This window comes from Trichosurus vulpecula, chromosome 2, assembly GCF_011100635.1.
Source record: "Trichosurus vulpecula isolate mTriVul1 chromosome 2, mTriVul1.pri, whole genome shotgun sequence".
Classification (NCBI taxonomy): Eukaryota; Metazoa; Chordata; class Mammalia; order Diprotodontia; family Phalangeridae; genus Trichosurus; species Trichosurus vulpecula.
Genome location: NC_050574.1, coordinates 456,542,144 through 456,567,101, shown reverse-complemented (window position 1 = coordinate 456,567,101; position 24,958 = coordinate 456,542,144). Strand labels below are relative to the sequence as shown.

The 24,958-nt window shown below is 35.9% G+C and overlaps 1 protein-coding gene across 3 annotated transcripts in view; it reads right to left on the bottom strand.

The window, feature by feature from the left end:
- RPS6KA3 (ribosomal protein S6 kinase A3) overlaps window positions 1-24,958 on the bottom strand; it is a 105,105-nt gene that overhangs the window by 56,312 nt on the left and 23,835 nt on the right. For 2 of the 3 annotated variants that reach the window (XM_036742611.1, XM_036742612.1), the window contains exons 3-4: window positions 11,902-12,018; window positions 2,340-2,421 (exon numbers count right to left, since the gene is read on the bottom strand). In XM_036742611.1, the coding sequence (XP_036598506.1) occupies window positions 2,340-2,421; window positions 11,902-12,018 (199 nt within the window). Of the gene's footprint in view, window positions 1-2,339; window positions 2,422-11,901; window positions 12,019-22,258; window positions 22,271-24,958 lie in introns of those variants that run through there. The other variant, XM_036742613.1, reaches the window with a different exon arrangement.

The window sequence follows — 24,958 nt, the reverse complement described above, 5'->3', positions numbered from 1 at the left end:
TTGAATACATTTTTCCTATGTAGTAGTGAAAAATCTAAACCTTGCCTAGAATAAGGAAACAGTTTTAAAGCCTTATAGTTCAAAAATAGTTTATATTAATGATTTTAAAATTTTTTTAGAAATACATGCCACTCAGGACAAAAGATTATCACGGATCTTTAATTTCTACCAAATTAATGAGAAAAATGGTGCAACTTTTGATGAAACTTCAAAGAGAAATACAATTTATTCCAGAAACAAAAATGAAGAAACCATCAAATTGTAAACATTAATACAAGAGACCAACCTATAGATCAACAGAGCATATATTTTTTTTTGGAGGGGGGAAGGCAAGGCAATTGGAGTCAAGTGACTTATCCAAGGTCACACAGCTAGTAAGTGTCAAGTGTCTGAGGCTGGATTTGAACGCAGGTCCTCCTGACTCCAGGGCCAGTGCTCTATTCACTGTGCCACCTAGCTGCCCCCAGAACACATTCTGAAAATCAACGTTTTGGTCAAAGGCTACAATCAAAGTAAAAGTAGACCGAGTGCAGACTTGGGAGTTAGGAAGACTTGAAGTCACAGTCTATACTAGATGTTTCTACTTCTTTTCATTAACCCCTTTGAGTGAGGCTTTTGTCTCCCACTCCATAGTAACCCGGAGCCGAGTCCTCATGAATTCTTACTCAATCTTTATAACTCTTTTGTCACCTCCTCTCATGAAGCCTTCCCTGATCCCTGCCTATCTCTACCCCCAGTTCCTCACCCAATAATGATCCTTTCCAATTATTTTTATGAAATAGATATGAAATATGAATTCTACTTAAGATCTGTCAAGAGTTTAAAAAAAAAAAAGATAGCCAATGCTTCTCCAAGTCTCTATCACCTCTCAAGGAATACTCCTAAATAATTTTCCCACACTAAGAAAGAAGATTCTTTAAAAATGTAAGATAATTTATTCCTCTATGAATTAAAAACTGTTTTAAGAGAAGACAAAAATCCACGGGGTTTGAGAGGTAGAAGACAAGGGTCACAGAGGAGCTCAAGGTCCTAACTACCTTGCAAGACATCCTCCCACTTTCCAGAAGGCTATGTTAAAAAGTAGTTAATGTAGTACAAAGTACATACAAATTACTATCATCTATTCAAGAGAAAAATCTGTAAACTTAATGCCTGCATGGGGGGGGGGGGGAGAATTTACTTTAAAATTAGCTCAATTTTGTGTCTAAGAAGAAAGATGATAGAAGTGTATCGTGTTACTCTCCTGAAATCAACTACCATGTATTCACTGTTCCTTTGTCCCTACGTTCATTTAGCAGCCAAATTCTATTTTCCTTCCTCATAATGCTGTTCAGTTGTGCTTCCTGGCACTCCCATAACTATAACCTCACCCTGGATTTACCTAATACCTGGACTATTTCAACAAGTCCTTGGGCCAGCTCTCCCCCTCTAATCCATTGCATGAACTACAGCAAAAATCACTTTCCTTATAAAGCTTTAGGTACATTATTCTTAAGAAACACTACTTAAGGATTATGATCAGAGTGCCCCAAAGAAAAGACAAAGTATAATGAAGAGGAACAGTTATGATATTGGGAGCAACACTACAAGTTACATGGTAGTATATTAGAGATAACTGTCATTAAAACAGCAAAAAGAACTATGTTATAACAGTTATTTCAGAGCTCCAAAGATCAAGTGTAATGATAATAGTTATCACAGAATTCTATTTTTAGAGCTAAAATAGAGTTCAGATACAGATGAGGAAACTGAGGCTAAGAGGTGAAGGAACTTGTTCAAGGTCCTAGTGGATTTGTGATGGGGGCCAGGTTTCCTGACTTTCACTGTAGTTCCTTTTCCATTCTATGGCACTGCTTTCCAAATTTTCAACAGAATCATCATTAAAGGCTTTAGCCAGAACCATTAGATAAGAGACCAAAAACCTCCAAAAAAGAAATCTATGGAAGATGTATATATACTATTTTAACCCAGATTATAAAAACTATACCTTACTGACAGTCCCTGGGTACACAAAGAAGTCTAAACAATCTAAAGAAAGTAAAACATGATGAATCAAACCCAAAGATGTAGTCTTGTAGGCTGCCAGGTCTACATTCAGGGGTAAAAGCACAACTTATCAGTAGCTGGAACTTCTAGAGCCAGGCATCTGCATTCTGACTTTTCATATGCCTTCAGATTATCCTGATGAAGACTTATAGGAAAGCTACATCAAAAGAAAACTGTACTTAAGAAGGAAAATAAAAGCAGATTATGAAAAGCTGGTATAAAAATTTTTACGGTTATTAAGCAGGAAGCCATGCTAAAAAAAATTCAGACCTTCAAAAAGCATTATTACTTACCTTTCAGGGTGGCCTTTTTCAATACTTTCATTGCATAAAGCTGTCTAGCATCGGATCCTGAGATTTTCTTTACTAGAAATACCTATTTGATATAAAAAAAAACCCCAGAAAATTGTTTAAAATAAGCATTATAAAACATTGCTCTTCAATACAGTAACTCAAAATATAATGTAACCTAATTAGGATATATTGTGGTTTATTATTAGGTGGATTCAGATAAGTTATGGATAGAATTACATCTTTTCAAATTTAAACAATTACATACAGTAAAACCCTATAGCTTTAGTCTACAAGACAATTTGATAAAGGTTATACTAAAGAGGTTTCTACTTTAATACTTTGTCTGTTGATAAAGAAATCCCCGTACAAATGGATTACTGCATACAGTTTTCATTTATAATCTCTTACTGTAGGACTACAGAATGTTTCTGTTATTAAAAATCACTTTTGTATTTGTTTTCAAATATTTAATTAAGATTAAAAAATCATCTTACTGTTTTAACAAATAAAATATGCAGCCAGTTCTGGCTTAACATAAGTGTACCATTCTGCAGACCTTCCCCTCCCTTTGAATCCCCTGTTCCCTTCCCCCAACCCCATCTTACCTGGGGCCTAGGGACTGTCTAGGAGTGAAATGTACATAAAGCAACAAGTGTCTATTTAAAACAAGAGAGAAAGAGAAAGTGCTGGACTTGGTGCGTATATTTATTAATATTGTGTGGCACTTAGTCAACCAATTATGTGTGAATAAAGCCTACTTTACATGATTCATGGCAATAAGATATCCCAGATAATCCAAATCCCTAGTGAGGATTTGTCATCACAGGGAGAACCTTCCTAATATTAGCAGAAAAGTTGTTATCAGGAGTTAATTTCACAGGAATAATGTTACAAATAAGCAATTGGTAGAATTTATAGCAAATTTTAAAAATAATATATTGATGTTATGAAATAACAGTGGTTAAGGTGACAGCTTGTGGGGCATGTCTGATGTTTCATTCTTTTACCAAACTATATCCAGGATTGAAAACTTAATTTTTAGCTTTTTTTCTTGTCATACAAAAAGAAAGTGAGAAAAGGAGAAGTAAAGCGCCAATATACCACCAGTCCTTGAAAAATAGGAATGAATTTTATTACCTCTCAAAGGTCGACAGGGAGGGGCTGTTAACAAAAAGTGCTCAAATAAGCTAATTAAGAATAGAGCTTTAAAAAACTTGCCATAGGCAACGGGGCTACAGCCTTGAACAGGTGGAATGGCACAACCTACAAAAAGACTCTTAGGAATATTCCTCAGTTTCCCCAGGTCCTTTTTAGTCCATCTGCAGGAATCAGATAGCTAAGAAACAGGTATTTCATCTCTAAATTATCCAGCCAGGCAGATCATCTAGGGAGACCCATCAGGAGTGGATGATATTTACAAATCCAAAGTTCAACAAATCTATGTAAATTAAATAACAGAGAAAATTGGCGTATCTATCTGATGGCTCTCTTCTCTTGAGGATTCTTTATTAGTTTCGCTCTGGCCTATAAAATAAGAAATCCTCTTCCCCATTCTAAACCTTTCCCTCCCATTTTTTAGTACCCCTGTTTCTAGACTCACTGGGCTGCTGGCATAGTCAGACAAAGTCTGACAAACAAAGCCTTGGCTTAACTTTTTTGGTGGAAGGAGGCAATTGGGGGTCCAGGGCTGGTGCTCTATTGATTGTGCCACCTAGCTGCTCTGGCTTAACTTTATAAAGTAGTACAATTTTCTGTTTCTCCTTGCCAGACAACTAGGTGGTGAAGTGGATAGATCACTGAATCTGAAGTTGAGAAAATGAGTTCAAATACAGCTTCAGTCACTTACTAGCTATGTGATCCTGAGCAATTCACTTAACTGTGGTCTGCCTCAGTTTCCCCATCTGTAAAATGACGATATTCATGGCACTTATCTTCCAAAGTTGTTGTAAGGATAAAAGGATTAACTCTCTATTTGTAAAGTGCTTTGCAAACCTTAAAGCACTAGGTAAATACCAGCTATTATTATTGTGCGACTTGTCTAAGCCTTGCACGGTTGTTTTCACTATAAAATATTTTTTAGCCTAGATTGGTTAAGTGAGATGGATGACAAAAGGTTTCTGTATTTGTAATAAAGTATTCAAATTTTAATCTAGGGAGAAAAAACCACAACTCCTAAGGTGTTGGATGTCGTCTTTCCTGAAATATATATTAAACCCACTTTGTAGGCTAAAATAAAACATTAAGTGACAAAACAAATGGGCACTCAATTCAAGGAGATTTGTTAACCAGTGTCTTTAGACTTTTATTCATGGAAGATGGTTCTACATTGTGCAAGCTGATGTATTGTCTCAGATATGCTGGCCTGGAGAAATCAAGTAATGTAAAATATATCTACAATTCTGCATGAAATAAAGAAGCTGGACCAGAAGAAATGGAAAATTCCTTCTAACTCTTAAATTCATTTATTTGTACATTACAGAAATAAAGGCTGCAAAAAATTAATATCTATCAGCCAAGATGGTATCCTGGTTGTTTATTTTCTTTTCGAACCTTTTTTAGAGAAGGTCTATAGAGATCATGCTTTCTGAAGGTAAAATGTAAGGTAGGACACTATTTTGAGGTCCTCAAAGAGGTTCCAATGTACTTGTGGATGACAGTCACTTTCTCTTATTTGATAACTACATACTGGCACAAAAGTCACTGATATAGGCATATGGTGCTTTTCTTTTAAACAAAATGTTTTCTTTTTTTTTTTTTAAATTTCTTTATTTATTTTTAGTTTACCACATACAGTTCTACATAGTTTTGAGTTCCAGATTTTCTCCCCTCCCTCCCCCCTCCCTCCCCAAGACGGCATGGAATCTCATATAACTGTCATGTATAACTTTGCATTGAATTAATTTATACACTAGTCAAGTTGTGGAGAAGAATTCTGACCAATGGAGTGAATCATGAGAAAGAAGAAACCGAACCAAAAAAAAAAAAACAACCCAAAAACAAAAACAAGAGAGAAGCAAAAAAGGCGAGCATGTAGCGCGCCTCGATCTGTATTCAAACTTCACAGTTCTTTCTCTGGATGAAGACAGCATTCTCCATCTTGAGTCCCCTGGAGTTGTCCTTGCCCCTTAGGTTGCTGAGAAGAGCGCAGTATGTCAGGGTTGGTCCTCACGGGATCCATATATCTGTGGCTGTGCACAACGTTCTCCTGGCTCTGCTCCGCTCACTCAGCATTATGTCATGTAGGTTTTTCCAGGTTGTTACGAAGTCTGCATCATCCCCATTTCTTATGGCACAATAGTATTCCATCACCTTCATATACCACAGCTTGTTCAGCCATTCCCCAATTGATGGGCATCCCTTTGATTTCCAATTCTTGGCTACCACAAAAAGAGCTGCTATAAATATCCTTGTACATATGGGTCCTTTTTCCGCTTGTGTGATTTCTTTGGGATACAACCCTAGAAGTGGTATTGCTGGGTCAAAGGGTATGAACATATCTATAGCCCTTTGGGCATAGTTCCAAACTGCTCTCCAAAATGGCTGGATCAGCTCACAACTCCACCAGCAATGCAACAATGTTCCAATTTCCCCACATCCTTTCCAGCATTTATCATTTTCCTGTTTTGTTATTTTAGCCAATCTGACAGGAGAGATGTGGTATCTAAGAGTTGTTTTGATTTGCATTTCTCTAATCAGTAGTGATCCAGAGCATTTTTTCATATGCCTACAGATAGCTTTAATTTCTTCCTCTGAAAACTGCCTGTTCGTATCCTTTGACCATTTCTCAATTGGGGAATGGCTTGTATTCCTATATATTTGGCCCAGTTCCCTGTATATTTTAGAAATGAGGCCTTTATCAGAGATACTAGTTGCAAAGATTTTCTCCCAATTTTCTGCTTCCCTCCTAATTCTTGTTGCATTGGCTTTTTTTGTACAAAAACATTTCAATTTGACATAATCAAAATTATCCATTTTGCATTTTGTAATGCTCTCTACCTCTTGTTGGGTCATGAATTCTTTACTTTTCCATAAATCTGATAAGTAAACTATTCCTTGCTTTCCCAAATTACTTATAGTATCAGCTTTTACTCCTAAATCATGAACCCATTTTGACTTTATTTTGGTATATGGTGTAAGATATTGGTCTATACCCAGTTTTTGCCCTACCATTTTCCAATTTTCCCAACAGTTTTTGTGAAATAGTGAATTATTAGCCCAGAAGCTGGCCTCTTTGGGTTTATCAAAGAGTAGATCGCTAAACTTGTTGATTTTTCCTACCTGTGTACCTATCCTATTCCACTGATCCACACCCCTGTTTCTTAACCAGTACCAGGCAGTTTTGATGACTGCTGCTCTGTAGTACAGTTTAATATCTGGTGTGGCTAAGCCACCTTCTCTAGCGTGTCTTTTCATTAATACCCTAGATACTCTAGACCTCTTGTTTTTCCAAATGAATTTTGTTATTATTTTGTCCAGCTCAGTAAAATAATTTTTTGGTAGTTCGATTGGTATGGCACTGAATAGATTAATTTAGGTAAAATTGTCATTTTTATTATATTAGCTCGGCCTGACCATGAGCAACTGATATTTTTCCATTTATTTAGATCTGATTTTATTTGCGTGAAAAGTGTGTCATAGTTATGTTCATATAAGCCCTGGGTTTGTCTTGGCAAATAGACTCCCAAATATTTTATAGTGTCTATAGTAACTTTGAATGGAATTTCTCTTTCTATCTCTTGCTGTTGGGCTTTGTCAGTAATGTATAAGAATGCTGAGGATTTATGTGGGTTTATATTATATCCTGCAACTTTGCTAAAGTTGTTTATTATTTCAAGTAGTTTTTTTTTACTTGATTCTCTAGGATTCTCTAAGTAAATCATCATATCATCTGCAAAAAGTGATAATTTAGTTTCTTCTTTGCTATTCTATTTCCTTCAAATTCTTTTTCTTCTCTTATTGCTACAGCTAACGTTTCTAGTACCAAATTGAATAATAGGGGTGATAATGGACATCCTTGTTTCACCCCTGATCTTATTGGGAATGCATCTAGTTTATCCCCATTACAAATAATGCTTGTCGATGGTTTTAGGTAGATGCTATTTATAATTTTGAGGAAGGTTCCACTTATTCCTATGCTTTCTAGTGTTTTTAATAGGAATGGGTGTTGTACTTTGTCAAAGGCTTTTTGTGCGTCTATTGAGATGATCATATGGTTTCTGCTAGTTTTGTTGTTGATATGGTCAATTATGCTAATAGTTTTCCTAATATGGAACCAGCCTTGCATTCCTGGAATAAATCCTACCTGGTCATAGTGTATTATTCTCGTAATGAGTTGCTGCAATCTTTTTGCTAATATTTTATTTAAAATTTTTGCATCAATATTCATTAGAGAAATTGGTCTATAATTTTCTTTCTCTGTTTTGACTCTACCTGGTTTGTGTATTAGTACCATATTTGTGTCATAAAAAGAATTTGGTAGGACTCCTTCTTCACCTATTTTCCCAAATAGTCTACAAAGTATTGGAATTAGTTGTTCTTTAAATGTTTGATAGAATTCACCTGTAAAACCATCTGGCCCTGGAGATTTTTTCCTAGGGAGTTCATTGATGGCATGCTCAATTTCTTTTTCTGATATGAGGTTATTAAGAAATTTCACTTCCTTCTCTGTTAGCCTGGGCAGTTTATGTTTTTGTAGATATTCATCCATGTCTCTAAGGTTGTCAAATTTATGGGCATACAGTTGGGCAAAATAATTCCTAATTATTGTTTTGATTTCCTCTTCATTAGAGGTGACCTCACCCTTTTCATTTTTGATACTGGTAATTTGATTTTTTTCTTTCTTTTTTTTAATCAAATTGGCCAAAGGTTTATCAATTTTATTGGTTTTTTCATAAAACCAGCTCTTTTATTTATTAATTCAATAGTTTTCTTGGTTTCAATTTTATTAATCTCTCCTTTGATTTTCAGTATTTCTAATTTGGTATTTAATTGGGGATTTTCAATTTGCTTTTTTTCTAGCTTTTTCAGCTGTATGCCCAGATCATTGATCTCCTCTTTCCCTATTTTATCCATGTAGGTATTTAGAGATATAAAACTTCCCCTAAGAACTGCTTTTGCTGCATCCCATACGTTTTGGTATGTTGTTTCATTATTATCATTCTCTTGAATGAAATTATTAATTGTTTCTCGGATTTGTTCCTTGGCCAACTCATTCTTTAGAATTAAATTATTTAGTTTCCAATTAGTTTTTAGCTTATTTTTCCATGGTACTTTATTAAAAATGATTCTTATTGCATCATGATCTGAAAAGGATGCATTGACTACTTCTGCTTTTCTGCACTGGACTGTGAGGTTTTTATGCCCTAGTACATGGTCAATTTTTGAGTATGTGCCATGTACTTTTGAGAAGAAAGTATATTCCCTTTTGTCCCCATTCAGTTTTCTCCAGAGGTCTATCATATGTGCCTTTTCTAAAATTCTGTTTACCTCCTTCACTTTTTTCTTATTTATTTTGAGGTTAGATTTATCAAGTTCAGAGAGGGGGAGGTTGAGGTCTCCCAATATTATAGTTTTGCTGTCTAATTCTTCCTGTAACTCCCTTAACCTCTCCTCTAAGAATTTGTATGCCTTACCACTTGGTGCATATATGTTAAGCAATGATATTGCTTCATTGTTTATGGTACCTTTTAGCAGGATATAATGTCCTTCCTTATCTCTTTTAATTGAATCTATCTTTACTTTTGCTTTGTCTGAGATTAGGATTGCTACACCTGCTTTTTGTAGTTTAGCTGAGGCACAATATATTTTACTCCAGCCTTTTACCTTTACCCTATGTGTATCCCCCTGTTTCAAATGCGTTTCTTGTAAACAGCATATTGTAGGATTATGCTTTTTAATCCATTCTGCTATCTGCTTCTGTTTTGTGAGAATGTTCATCCCCTGCACGTTCAGGGTTATGATTTCTATCTGTGTCTTTTTCTCCATCCTAATTCCCCCTGTTTATGCTTTTATTTCTCCCTTTCCCCTTCTCCTCAACAAAGTTTTGCTTTTGACCACCGCTTTCCTCAGTTACCCCTCCCTCTTTATTCCCCTCCCTTATCTTACCGTTACCCACTTGCTACTTCTCCTCTCCCTTCTGTCCACCCCCCTCCCTTTTACCCCCCTTACCCTCCCACTTCCCGTAGGACAAGTTAGATTTCTAAACTTATCAGAGTATGTTATTCCCTTCTTGAACTAGATCAGATGACAGTAAAGCTCAAATACTGCTCTTCTCCCTCCCTTCTTTCCCTCTACTATAATATGTTTTTGTGCCACTTCATTTGGTGTAATTTACCCTTTTTTACTACCTCCTTACCGCTTCTCATAGCCCTCCCTTTATATCTCTTACTTATATTTTATATCTTTACATCAGTTAATTTATACAGGCATTCACAACCTATGTATATCCCTTTCAATTGTCATAATAGCTGTACCATTCACACGAATGACTTATATATGTGTGTGTGTGTATATATATATATATATTTAACATGCATCAGATGATATAATCCCACATAAAGATGTAAACAACCTAACCTTATTGGTTAATAAGGTTTGTGGGGTTTTTCCCCCTGGTTACCTTTTTATGTCTCTCTTGAGTTTTGTATTTGGAGATCAAATTTTCCATTGAGTTCTGGCCTTTTCATCAGGAAGGTCTGGAATTCCCTTATTTCATCGAATGTCCATCGCCTTGCCTGGAAAGTTATGCTTAGTTTTGCTGGGTAGTTGATCCTTGGTTGTAGTCCCAGCTCCTTTGCCCTTCAGAATATCATATTCCAATTTCTCCTGTCTTTTAATGTGGAAGCTGAGAGATCCTGCGTGATCCTGACTGTAGTTCCACCATATTTGAATTGCTTCTTTTTAGCTGCTTGCAGTATTTTCTCCTTGAGTTTATAGCTCTGAAATTTGGCTATAATATTTCTTGGTGTTTTCAGTTTGGGATCTCTTTCAGGGGGTGATCGGTGAATTCTTTCAATGACTATTTTGCCCTCTGGTTCTAGGACCTCTGGGCAGTTGTCTTTGATAATTTCTTCGAAGATACTGTCAAGGCTCCTTTTTTCATCGTGGATTTCCGGTAGACCAATAACTCTCAAATTGTCTCTCCTGGATCTATTTTCCAGGTCAGTTGTTTTGCCAATCAGATATTTCACATTTTTTTCTATTTTTTCATTCTTTACGTTTTGTTTTATTACTTCTTGGTGCCTCATAGATTCATTAGCTTCCACTTGCTCAAGTCTAATTTTTAATGAGTTAGTGTTTACATTTTGCTTTTGAGTCTCCTTTTCCAATTGGTTGATTTTGCCTCTTAGGGTGTGATTTTCTCTCTCTAGATTCTGAATCTCCGTAGCCATTTCGCCAATCTTTTTTTCCATATTTTCTTGTAGCTCCCTAATGTGGTTTTTAAAATCCTTCTTTAGCTCTTCCAGCAGTGCTTTTTGGGCTGGAGACCAGTTCATATTACCTTTTGAGGTATCTGATGTATCTACCGTATCATTACTTTCTTCTTCCATATTTGTATTTTGATCCTGCCTGTCTCCATAAAAAGAATCTATTGTCCTCGGTTTTTTTTGTGTTCTTCTTCATGTTGGTTTGCCTTTTGCTGGCTTTACAATGAATTCCTATCTGTGGGCCTCAGGGCTTTCTGTCCCAGCTTTCTTATTCTGGGGGTTGTGAGTCTAGAATTATAACCTTCAGTTTCCTGAGGTGTGGGGGAGGGGTCTGGCTCCCTGGCGTCTCACTCCCTGTGGGTGCTCTCCAGCACTTGCTTTTCAGCAATGGTCTCAGCTGTTTGTTGTTTGAGCTGACGTCTGGCACTTCCCCTGGGGGAGCAAGGTTACGTCTGGGCTCCTGGCGTTGACCCCTGCTGACTCTGCCCCTCTGGGACTAATGAACTTCTGCTATTTGACCACTGAAGCCCCACTACTTTCTGCTCAGTTCCAGCGTTCTTTTTTTTTTTCTTCCCGAGGGATTCTCTGGGTGGGAAGGGGAGGGATTAGAGCTGTTTACCTGGTCATTAAGGCTCCCGGAAGTTCAAGAAGCCTCGGTTCATATGTGTGGGCTGAAAACTTCTGGAGACGATATTTCACGGCCAGTGGTGTTGCGCTGCCTCTCGTCGCTCCCACAGACTGCCGTCCTGGGTTGGGAGGTCTGGGGATCTCTGCCAGTTTCGGGCGCCCAGCTTTCTCTCAGCCCGTCTCCCACGTGGATTTCCCGGCCAGCCGCTTCCGCCTTGGTCTGGAGCAGCTCCGCACCGAGCACTCTCCAAGCCTACAGGATCGTGTCTTCAGCCTTTCAGACTCTCCCGGCTCGGAAATTTGCCCCACGCAGACTGCTCGCGGTTTCTGACTCTCTCAAATCTGCCCAAATTCACTTTTTTATGGGAATCTGACAGACCTTGTGAGAGAGCTCCGGTAAGACGCTGCCTTCATGCGGCCATCTTGGCTCCGCCCCCCAAACAAAACGTTTTCTAAATCCCATGGTCTGTGTTACTTAATGTTCATTAACATACATAAGGATAACGTACCTTTCCAAAAGATCCTTGCCCTAGTACTTTTAGAAGTTCAAACTGGGAGGGATCTGCTTTTTCGTGTCCTTCTTTTACATGATGTGTGATTGCAATTTCTTTGATACTGCCTTCTTCCTGTTAAGGCAAAAAAAAAAAAAAAGACCTCTGTTATAGCCACTAGAAAACAACACTTCAAAGTAAAGTTTTATCAAGTTGGTAGACTTTTAAGGAAAAAAAAAACCCTCTCAAATTAAACAAAGTCACCTTTTACACAGAAAACCTGGTTACAACAAGGGACAAGCCAACTGGCAGACAAGGAAATAAGTAACGGTATCAATACCAAAATTTATACGCAAAAACCAGTGGAAAAATGAGCAAACTTTACAGCAGCTAGGTGGGGCCATGGATAAAGCAAGAAGACCTGAGTTCAAATGCAACCTCTGTGATCCTGGACATGTCATGTAACCTCTAGTCTGGCCTCTTTCCTCATCTGTAAAATGGAGACAGCAATAGTAACTTCTCCCTAGGGCTGTTGTGAGGATCAAATGTGACAATGTTTGTAAAGTGCTTAGCAAAGGACCTGGGATATGGTAGGTGTTATTACTATTAAGTGGAATGAGGGCCAATTCAGAAAAACTACAAGAAAGCGTATACTGCTCTGTAAGTAGATACATCAAATTAAACAGTAAAATAAGCTTGTAATTCATGTAGGTATTTAAAATATTTCTGGAAAGTAGAAATCCTACTATGGACAGTCACTTCTATAACGGAGCTAAAAAAATTTATGTAAAACTTTCACCTGAGGTCCCAATCCTACAGTTTTAAACCTGGTAGAAGTTCAATAAATAACACTTTGAAAAACTTCCATTTCTACTAAAATTATAAGCAAAATATTTTAAAAATGAATTAAAATCAAACTGAAAAACAATTAAAAACAAAAACCAAACCTATTTAAAAAATTCATTTTGTTGTATAATTTTGTTTACAATAAACTGAAAAGTTTTTGCACAAAGCCAATGCAACCAAGATTAGAAGGGAAGCAGAAAACTGGGAAAGAAATTTTACAACTAGTGTCTCTGATAAAGGCCTTATTTCTAAAATGTATAGAGAACTGAGTCAAACTTTGAAGAATATAAGTCATTCTCCATTGATAAATGGTCAAAGGATATGAACAGGCAGTTTTCAGATGAAGAAATTAAAGCTATCTATAGTCATGAAAAAATGCTCTAAATCTCTATTGATTAGAGAGATGCAAATCAAAACAACTCTGAGGTACCACTTCACACCTATCAGATTGGCTGACATGACAAAACAGGAAAATGATAAATGTTGGAGAAGATGTGGGAAAATTGTAACACTATTCACTGTTGGTGGAGTTGTGAGCTAATCAAACCATCCTGGAGAGCATTCTGGAACTATGCGCCAAGGGCTGTATCCCAAAGAGACTATAAAAATGGGAAAAGGGCCCACATATACAAAAATATTTACAGCAGGTCTTTTTGTGGTGGCCAAGAACTAGAAATTGAGGTGATGCCTGTCAACTGGGGAATGGCTGAACAAGTTGTGCTATATGAATGTAATGGAATACTATTGTGCTATAAGAAATGATGAGCAGGCAGACTTCGGGAAAACCTTGAAAGACTTATATGAACTGATGCTGAGTGAAGTGAGCAGAACCAGGAGAACATTGCACACAGTAATAGCCACAGTGTGTGAGGGCTGATTTTGATAGACTAAGCCCTTCTCAGCAATGCAAGGACCTAAAACTTCTGCAAAGGACTCATGATGGAAAATACCATCCACATCCATAGAAAGAACTATGGAGTCAGAAAGCAGAGTGAAGCAGACTCCTTTCTCTTTTGTTTTCTTTCTCACAGTTTCTCTCATTTGTTAAAATTCTTCTATGCAACATGTCTAATGCAAAAATGTGTTTAATAGGAATGTATGTGTACAGCCCATATCGAATTACATGCCGTCTTGGGGAGCGAGGGAAGAAAATTTAAAGCTTATGGAAATGAATGTTGAAAACTGAAAATACATTGAATATTAAAAAAAACCTCATTTTGTTCCTTAATGGCAATGTGATACAGAACACACATGATATGTCCCACAATCTCCAAATTTGGTGAATTTATATAAACTTACATAAAAAACTCACAAATATAAAACGATGGCTTTTCACTTTTTGAAAAAAAAATTATTATATATATTATGTAGTATATATTAATTTATTTTGTTATATTTTAAGTTCCAAACTGTCTCCCTCCCTCCGCACCCCACACTAGAGAAGGCCACCATTTGACACAGATATATATGTGTGTACACACACACACACACACACACAATCCTACGCATCTATGGATAGTTCTATTTATCAGTTCTTTCTCTGGAGGTAGATAGTGTCTTCCTTCATATGTCCTTTGTAGTTGATTTGAATATTTGTAATATGCAGAATGCTTAATTGTTCAGTTTTTCTTCAAACAATATTGCTGCTACTATGTACAATGTTCTGTGGGTTCTGCTCATTTCCCTCTTCATTATTTCATAGAAGTCTTTCCATGTTTTTCTAAAACCAACTTGCTCATCATTTCTTATGGCATAGTAGTATTCTATCACAATCATATACCATAACTTATTTAGCTATTCCCTAACTGATGGTCATCCCCTTAATTTCCAGTTCTTTGTCACCACAACTAGAGACGCTATAAATATTTTAGAACATATAGGTTCTTTTCCTTTTTCCCTGACCCCTGGGAAAGAGACCTAATACCAGTATTGTTGGGTGAAAGGGTGCATATATATACACGCATGTACACACACACACATCTTTGGGCATAATTCCAGACTGCTCTCCAAAATGCATGGATCAGTTCATAGTTCCATCCACAGCATATTAGTGTCCCAATTTTTCCACATCCCTCCAACATTTGTTAATTTGTCATTTTCCCCTTCTATCATTTTGGCCAGTCAGATAAGTGTGAGATGATTGTTTCAAAGTTGTTTTAATGTGCATTTCTCTAATCAATAATGATTCAGAGCTTTGATTTCTTCATCAAAAAGCCACCTCTTTATATTCTTTGACCATTTGTAAATTGGGGAATGACTCATATTCCTATAAATTTGACAAAGTTCTCTATCTATTTGAGATATGAGACCTTTATCTGAGAAACTGTCTATAAAAATTTTCACTCCCCCCCATTTTCTACTGTCCTGTTAATCTTGGCTATGTTGGTTTTATTTGTACAAAAACTTTAAAAATAATGTAATAAAAATTATCCATTTTACATCACACAATGCTTTCTATCTCTTGTCGATCCACAAATTCTCCCATCCATAAGTCTGATAGATAAAATGTTCTATGCTCTTCTAATTTACTTAAGATACCTCCCTTTATATTTAGATCATGTATCCAATTTTGACCATAACTTGGTAAACAGTGTTAAGATACTGGCCTATACTCAGCTTCTGCCAAACGCTTTCTAGTTTTTTCCAACAATTTTTTTTTTAACCAAACACTATAGTGAATTCTTATCCCCAAAACTTAAAATCTTTACATTTGTCAAACACAAAGTTACTATTGTATATTGTATGTCTACTCTGTTCACTGATCTCACCTTTCTACCAGAGTTTTTGATTATTAATATTTGATTATTATTAAGTTTAAGATCTAGTACTGCTAAAACTCCTTCCTTTATATTTTTTCAATAATTCTTTTGATATTTTTTGATCTTTTATTCCTCCAAATCAATTTTATTATTTTTTTTCTAGGTCAATAAAATAATTTTTTGGTAATTTAATTAGGATGGCATTAAATAGGTAGATTAGTTAAGGTAAAATTGTCGTTTTTATTATATTGTCTCTGCCCACCCACGAACAATGAATATTTCTCTAGTTATTTAAATCTAACTTTATTTATACAAAAAGCATAATTGTGTTCATGCAGTTCCTGGGTTTGTCTTGGCAGGTATATTCCCAGATATGCTGTCTATGGTTATTTTAAATGAGGTATCTTTTACTATCTTGCAGGGTTTTGTAAGTGATATATAGAAATGCTGATGATTTATATGGGTGTATTTTATATCCTGCTATTCTGCTAAAATTATTCACTGTTTCAACTGGCTTTTTAGTTGAATCTCTAGGATTTTACAAGTACATAATTTTCAAAGATATAATTGTATTACTTCAATTATTGCTATAGCTAGCATTTCAAACACAATATTGAATAATACTGGTAATAATGGGCAACCTTGATTCACTTCTGATCTTGCTGAGAGGGCTTCTAGCTTCTGTTAATCTGAGCAGTTTATATTTTTGTTAAGTATTCATCCATTTCACTTAAACTGTTAAATTTATTGGGATATTATTGGGCAAAATAACTCCCAATGACTGCTTTGATTTCATCTTCATTAGTAGTATATTGACCCTTTTCATTTTGCCACTAATGGTTTGATTTTCTTCTCTAAAAATCATATTAACCAACTGGTTTATCTTTATTTTTTTTTCATAAAACCAACTCCTAGCTTTATTTATTAATTCAATGGTTTTCTTACATTCAATTGTATTAATCTCACCTTTAACTCAGGATTCCCAATTTAGTGTTTAATTGAGGATTTTCAATTTGTGCTTTTTCTAGATTTTCTTTCATTGCATACCCAATTCATTGATCTGTTCTTTTTCTATTTTATAGATGTAAGCATTTAGAGATATTTTTACTTCATCTGTATCTCTGATTTTTAAATGTGTTTCCTATAAGCAACATATTATTGGATTCAGGTTTTTAATCCATTTGTTTTTATGGGTGAATTCATCTCATTTACATTCAAAGTTATAATTACTAGTTGTGTGAAATAGCATTCAAGAAAAAGTTGGGGAAGAGGGGACGGGGCAGAACAAGTACATGAGAAAATCCATGCTAAAGGTAAGCTGATCTTTAAAGTATCTGAGGGCCAATTTACAACTTATTTAAGAAAACTGAAGATACCAAAAACAATGGAAAAATTACAAATGACATTAATGACCATCCTCAGGCAAACTGGAGGTCATTAATACCAAATTATATGTCGATTTTCTCATCTTTAAAATTTTTCTTCATGAAAATCATTTATATATGCATTAAGGTTTATCATTCATGAAAATATGAGAAGGGAACAGGCAGGCTCTAATAAATAGTTTTCTATCACAGACATCTTCAGGGTCAGAAAATTAACTGAAAGGAAAAGAGAATTTCAGATCCTTATGAGTTTAGCTAAAATGAAAAACTCAAGCCCAACTCAACTTAATAGAGCATTCACCTTAAAGACTATCTTCTAATAAATGTTTCATGCTAAAATAATACAAAATTTCTTGACAGATGAATGTATCTATATAGATAAATGCTCAGTGACCATCTGAATATTAATGTCCTCCCCACAAAAGGTGTATGTACATCTGCTAAAGGTATTGACATTGTCACAGAGGGTATCCCCCACAAAGCCCATACAAACAAGATCACATATCTAAAAGCATGGACTGTCATTTTAAACCTTTCCCAAGACAACAAATAATACTTTAGTAACAGGAAATTATTTCAATATCTTCTGTTGGTACATGAACATAAAAATAACTTATTTATTCATTTAGTGAATAAACCTACCATGTGCAGAACTCTATGCTTGGCACCACAAAGAGTTAAAAAGGAAGATAAGGAGGAACAGTTTGGTATAGTGGAAAGCACTAGAATTTTAATATCTGCACCAGCTATTTCATGTTCTTCCAACCTCAGAATATGCATCTCAAAGGAGATCCATGTCTTTCTTAGTAGCTGGGTTTCCAGGTATGTTATACATTCTGTAGTTATTTTGAGTGAAATTTCTTTTACTGTTGTTTCTTGTTGAGTTTTGTTGGTAAGATATGGAAAGGATCTTGATTTTTTGGATTTTATATTCTGTTATTTTATTTATTTAAATTACTTTTTAGATGACTTTCTAGGGTTCACTAAGTAAATCATATCACTTGCAAAAAGTAATAATTTTGTTTCCTTTCTTATGCTTATTCCTACAATCTCTCTTATTGCTAGCATTTCTTTCTTTTTTAAAATTAATTTATCTTTAGTTTTCAACATTCATTTCCACAAGTTTTTGAGTTCCAAATTTTCTCTTCATCTCTCCTCTACTCCCCACCCCAAGATGGCATACAGTCTGATTACCCCTTCCCCCAGTCTGCCCTCCCTTCTACATTGGTAGCATTTCTACAAACACATCTGAGGTATGTTGATAGAAACTAATAAATTCTGAAAGCTGCAGATCAGGAAGGAGTAAGGTTCTCTATAGATGGAGCTTAGTATTTTGGCTGCTCAGTCTTTTGTCTAAGAATCTGGGAAGCAAGACAATGAAATATCAAGGCCATGTGGCATTCTCCCTTTCAGATAAGAGCGCATTAATGTATTTCTCTGGCTTTTAATCTGTCTGTACTAACAAGGGATGGTTACTATATAAGATTAGTGCATAGTACTTATAAAGACAAGGTCTCTGTGGACATTAGGCTCTTTTGCATTTGAGACATAATATTTCCCTGTCAAGTTAAAATTCTAACATGTCCTAAACTTTATGCAGTCAAACCCTGACGAACGATATATGTGAGAACACAAAATAGGTTAACAGTCAAAATATCAGGCTAACCTTTTATCTGTATACCCCAAATATGTATACTCTAGATCAATTTTTCAACTTTAAGCATCTTTAGTCTTTTAGATAGGAATATGAAGCAGTCAGACTCTATTACCCTTAGGTAGCTATAGATTCTACATAAAGAAACAAACCACTGTCCCATCTGACCTCTTATATAGCTGAAACTTGGAGAGGATCCGGAATTTCCAATGACATAAAAGACCTGACAAAGATCTGATACGTGTGTGTGTGTACATACATACGCACACACACACATATATACACATACACACGCACACACTGTAAAAATAAAAATAGAAGCATTTTTACCTCTATAAAAGAAATTCCATATACATACACACACACACACACACAAGTTTAGATGCTTCTCATTTCTAAAGAAGGTAAAGTCTAAAAAAGAGTTTGAGGCACTAATGTAAATTTTGATTACTGTTGTGCTTGACCACTCCTGAGAGGCAGTGTACATATAGTGGACACAAGCCAGGAGGACTAGGTTCAAGTTCTGAGTCTGATCCCTACTAGCACTGACTTTAAGCTAGTTACTTAATCACTTGGTACCTTAGATGACTCTAAGACTCTCTGAAGTAGGTGTTGATCTACATTGGCAGAGAGAGCTTCCAGGCACAGGCCAATCACTCTTTTAGAAAGTTCACTTTCATTTGGTTTTCTCCATCTTATTTAGGTACCCGTCCATTCATTACCAAGCAGGATTTGTTGTTCTTAGTGTGTACACCACAGCTACTAGGCCTCTTGCTGCCCAGAATCTCTGGGCCCTCACCAGAGCCTTCAGGCCCAATTAGGAGCTGAGTGCATTCTCCATGCGCAGGCTTCTTTTTGGTACTGCCTCATTCCCCCTTATCTTGGTATGGAGAGTCCGCATCCTAAGGATTTTGTCAGCAGGTATCTACTGAACTCTACAGACCCTAAGCCCAAGCTTGCTGCTATCTATACCTCCAGTTCTTTCAGGAAAAATAAAGCACCTATCACCAAAGGGTTTTTAAAGAATGGCGCCCTTTGTCAACTGGTACTTTTTTAAGATGACTGGTCAAGTGCCACGTGCTAGTCCTTTAAAACCCTGCGATTCAGGGTTACCAGCCTGCTCCTTCTCCTGCTATACCTGACTTCGTAATTCATCTTCTTCCTCAATTCTTCCATTTTATTGGATTCTCTGGAAACCTGTGCTATCATCAAACTTTCCCACTCACACTCTATTTTCTTGTGCTTATGGAAACCTGACTCTTTTTTTAAGATGTATTATCTTCCCCCACCCTGCCCCCACGTTGGCTGTATGTCAGTATATTATTTGCTTTTCCACTGTCATTTCCAGACCCTCTCCTCTGTTGAGATCACTTTATAATTTCTCCTACTTTAACACTCATTCCAACCATGTAACCCAGTCTTGTTCCTGGTAGAATTCTGCTTCAGAATCATTATCTCTTTCTAAAAGATTCAGTTTAGATGTCACCTCTTCACTTATTCTCCCTATTATGCACTCTCCTACCCTAAGTGGCCTTACACTTACTTATCTGAGTACCCCTCTCCACCCTGTCAATAGGATATAAGCTCCTTAGGACTGGGACTGTTTCCTTTTTGTCTTTAAATCGCACTCAACACTTATCATTACAGGACGCAGGCAGACACTTAATGTACACGTAGGCTACTGAGGCAGCGCAGCATGATTCATTAAGCGCTGGACCTGGAGTTACAAATGTTGTTATGCTACATACATGGTTTATTATTATAGTGAGCTCTCTGCATTGTTCTATAATGCACATATTCATCTGAAAAGCGCTTATCCCAACCTAGGCGAAACTGAAGTTGGCAGAGGTATTGACATCCTAATGCTTTCAACTTCCAGAACCTGAGCTCTTGGGGCTTTCAAAGTGCTTGGGGCACTCCATGTTTCAGATCTCTCCCAAACATATGGTTCTATCAATAGTTCTATGTCCTGTGTCACATTCTATTTTATTGGATAAAACAGTCCATGCTGCTGGTCTCTGTGGAGTCCTAATTTATTTAAAAAGCGCACATATTCAGAAGACCCCAAAGAAATGACTAAGAATTTTAAGGATGATGAAAAGATGAGGGAAAGGACTGTTTGGAGAGTCTGCTCTCCAAAGCAGGGATGAGGGTGGCGATATGCCCAGCCAAGTCATGGAAGTGGTTTTGTAAACATTTGTACACTCTAATGAAAAACATATAGCCACACATGTATGACCAAATGTTCACCTTCCAGAGCTGTAAGACAAGGAAATGTATTTTTCTGATTTTAAAAGCTGTTAAAGAAGAAAAACTTAAAAAAACGAGCAGCTAAATCCTGATTACTTGGATTACATAAGACTGATTCTGGTATGCGGATATTAAGGGCAACAAACTTACCAGGGGTGATATTAACTGATTTTAAAAGAATGACTCAACATTTGGAATGGTTCCCTGCCTTGTATACATAATTTCCTTTTTCCTCCCCTGCCCAGAGTCAGGAAATGTTCTAGATGCATTTACGTTCTATAATAACTTGCTTTATTTTTTTAAAGCATCATCAAAGTTCTAAGCAAAACATTCAAGTGCTACCTAATAAAGGGCTTTAAATAAATGCAATAAAAAAAAACCAGTCGTTTACTCATTTTCTAGAATAGCATAATATACAAAAAATCCCATACACAAAAAGACTTCACTGAAATGTACAACTTTTACTTACATCCTAACTGTAATGAAAATACCTATTCTCCCCACAGACAAAATATCTAATTCCAGAATGTGACCTATCTAGGTTTATAACACTCCAGAGGGAAAATCTTAACTTTATCAAAACAAAAACACCTTTCCTCTCCCCAAAGCACTCAAAAAGACTTGGCTGTAAAATATACATACACAACTTAAGCTGGCTGGTTACTTACAAAATAGTGAGAAGGGAAATCAAGTTACCTTAACAATGAGTTCAAACTACCTTATTTGGGGAAATCTTATGTTTGGCTTTTTCCTTCAAATGGATATTCTGAGATATCATTAACTAATTCCTGGTGTCTAAAGTTAAAAAAACAAATCCACAAAAAAGGCTGTGGAATAGTAATTCTAATAACTGCTATGTTATGAAAAATATTATTCCTAATAGTAATACCTCTCAGAAAGCACTGTTCTTTTCTTTAAGATACAGTTCTCAAAGAAGACATCAAGGAGAGACTCTTGGATAAATGCAATTTAAATTGTTGTTTTGTAAGTACATTTTAACGTTAAAAATATCTTCAAGTTATTTTTTCTGTACTCAAAGCATATTTTGAAAGTACAAAAACACCTAGTTGTTTTCAAACTTTTTTTTTGTAATTACCAATTCTAGAAAAAAGTAGGGTTTGAACTTACCCATGAAGTTTAGAGCTATGTTAAAAACAGATCATTTCGAGAAATACTTGAACTGTATTTTAATGTTTCATGCTGAGAATTTTTAGTATTTATCCATGTTTACTGTTTAATGACAATACTGGTTAAAATTACTTCACTACGAAATAAATGAAACTGCATTATAAGATTTATTACAGAATATCACAAATTACATGCCACCGTAAATAAGTTTAATAAAACATCCATATATCTGCACCGTAACTGATGTCTAAAACATATTACTGGGTTACTTTCAGTAAAAGAAAACACAATTTTTTGAAAGATTTTTTAAAAGTTCACTGTTTAAACAATACTTAAATGCCAAACAAACTTACCTGAATAGAACGAATTCGAAAGGCCCAAAATTTAAACATGGCTAGGAAACCATGATGTTAATTTCTGACTGCAAAGTTCCCAAATTAAAAAGGGAACCAAGCCCCTAGAAGTTCTCTCTCCTACCAACTATTCCGGCAATTAGAAAATTTCCTGTCAGGCGGGTCTGAAAATGCTTGAAAAGGACCCAATAGTTTTCCTGTGGTAAAGCAAAGGGAAACTTAAAGGCAGGGTAAGTAGATAGCTGATAACTGCAGGGGACTGCTGCAGGAAACCAAAACAGATTTGTTGATAGTAAAACCCTGTCACAAATGTTCTTCAGTCCATGTTCCCAGAAAAGTCAGAAAACTTGTAAGATAACAACAAATTACTAATGACTACAGACACCATAGTTTACTTACAAATCTTCAGAAGTGGCAATACTTTCATGGTACGTGGCACATTTGTACAATGATACTAAAGCAAATCACCTTTATTTCCTAATAAGCATATAAATTGGATTTTTCTGAAATAATACATATGTGTAAAATAAACTAGTAAGACTCACAACATGCAAAAACCGTAACTGCTTGTTATTTCTGCTCCTATATGGAGCTATTTAAAATTAGGTTAAGATTTTAGGCTTGCTTTAGGAATGTTCCTAGTCTATGAGGAAAAGTTTTAAAATCATTTTTAGAAGTTTTATTTAGAAGCTGAAACACAGAATGTCACGTTGTTAGCTGGATTGCACCTTAGAGATCAACTATATCAGTATTTGATAAAATGGTATGGATCAACCAGTTCCTATGGAAACTTGGTCGTCTACACTATATATGAAGAGAGGTTCTATGAAAATATTGCTAGCAATATATTTCAAACTCAAAAGTTTTCAGTGACTTTAAGGAAAAAAAGTGACTTTAGAAAACACTGATTGAATCTAACTCCTCAAATTATAAAGAAACAGGTGCAGGTGCCCAGTTCAAAGTCAGAAAGCCTAAGTTCCTAATTATTTCAACTAAAACTAAAGGTCACAGCCAAGAGGTCATATGAGTTGATATCTTACATAAAAATGAGTACTTTCCTCAAAATAACCCTTTGACATCTGGTAAAGCAAGAATTGCTATCTCGATTTTACAGATAAGGAAACTGAATTTAGAATAATGAAAAGAACACTGAATTTGGAGAACTAAGACTAGCATAGCAGCACAAGTTTCTTAACTTCAATTTCCCCACATATAAAATAAGGGGGTTGAAGTTTAGAGTTTTAAGTCTTTTCCAGATCTAAATTCTACGAATGGAAGATGCCTTGGTTATGGTCACACAGATGTTTAAGTTTTGGAATCAAGGCTTGATTCAGTTATTTTATTTGACTTCAATACTAGTGCTTTTCCTAGTCATCACACATACTGAATCACTGAAGGGCAGGTGTTATATTATTCCCATTTCACAAAGAAGAAAGAGAGGCTGAAGCCGTAGTGGCAGTGACCAGAATGCCATAAGACTGGGACAGCCTAGTTCCAGGACCTCAAACCCTGTGTCCTGAGAGAATCAGGGCTCTATCCTTCAAAGATCCGGGGTGTGTGCATGGTGGTGGATGGGGTTTCTAATGCTGGGAGGTGGAGGTCAGCACCAGAAGATCCAGGTCGAGATCAAAGAAGGCTGAATACTCCAGCCAAAAGTACAGCCTGGGGCAAAGCTCTGCCACAAAGACCCGGTAATGAGTAAATCAAAGAAAACATTCACAAGTATAAAAAATGATCACAAATCTAATTCCGTAACAATTGCAAATGGAGATTCAAAAGAAAAAAATGGATTTCCAAAAGGACTACATGAATACCTAGAATAAATGAAGCGAGATAGAAAAATTAAATAAAAGCTCTTGAGTAAAGAATTGGAAAGAGAGTAACTTGGAGACAAAGTAGTAAACCTTAGGCAAATGGACTCTATGGAAATTGGAAAAGACCTAACAGAAATCAATGACTCCATGAAACAAGAAATATTAAAACAAAAATCAAAAGATTAGAAATAATAATTTAAGATAGTTGATATTAAATACAACAGACTTGGAAAACAGATAAAGGAGAGCTCTTTTAAAATTAACTGAATTCCCTGAAATTATTAAGTGAAAACTGCTCAGTTCTATTAGAATCAGAGGGCAAAGTGTCCGCTGATTACCTCCCCAAAAGAATCCCTTTCAAGAGTATCATAGCCAAAATCAGATCTTCCTATGTCAAAGAAAAAAATACTGCAAACATCCAGAAAGGAGTTAAGAGCCAAAGAACTACAATTAGGATTATATGAGACGGGGCAAATTCTACTAAAAAGCTAAGGAGATACTGGAATACTCCAACAGGCAAAAAGATATAGAGAATCAAGAATAAAACCAAGGATAACTTACCCTGCAAAGCTAAGTGTAATGGGGGAAGTGGGGGGGAAATGAAAGGGACCTTTAATGAGACAGAAGACTTACAAGCATTTTGGATGAAAAGTCTTCAGCTAGTAGAAATTTATCTGAGCAAGTGGAAGGAGCTATATGATAACGTACTGTTTTAATGGAGGGGGGTAATGGTAAAAAAAACAAAAAACAAAAAAAAAAAACCCAAATGTTTTTTTCAGGACCTTAATGTCTTCAAAGGATATACTAAAGGAATTAATAAGGAAAACAGGTCCCGAAGGTGGACTAATTTGAGGGCTTGAAGAGGGGAAGGAGAAGTGAGGGTAAA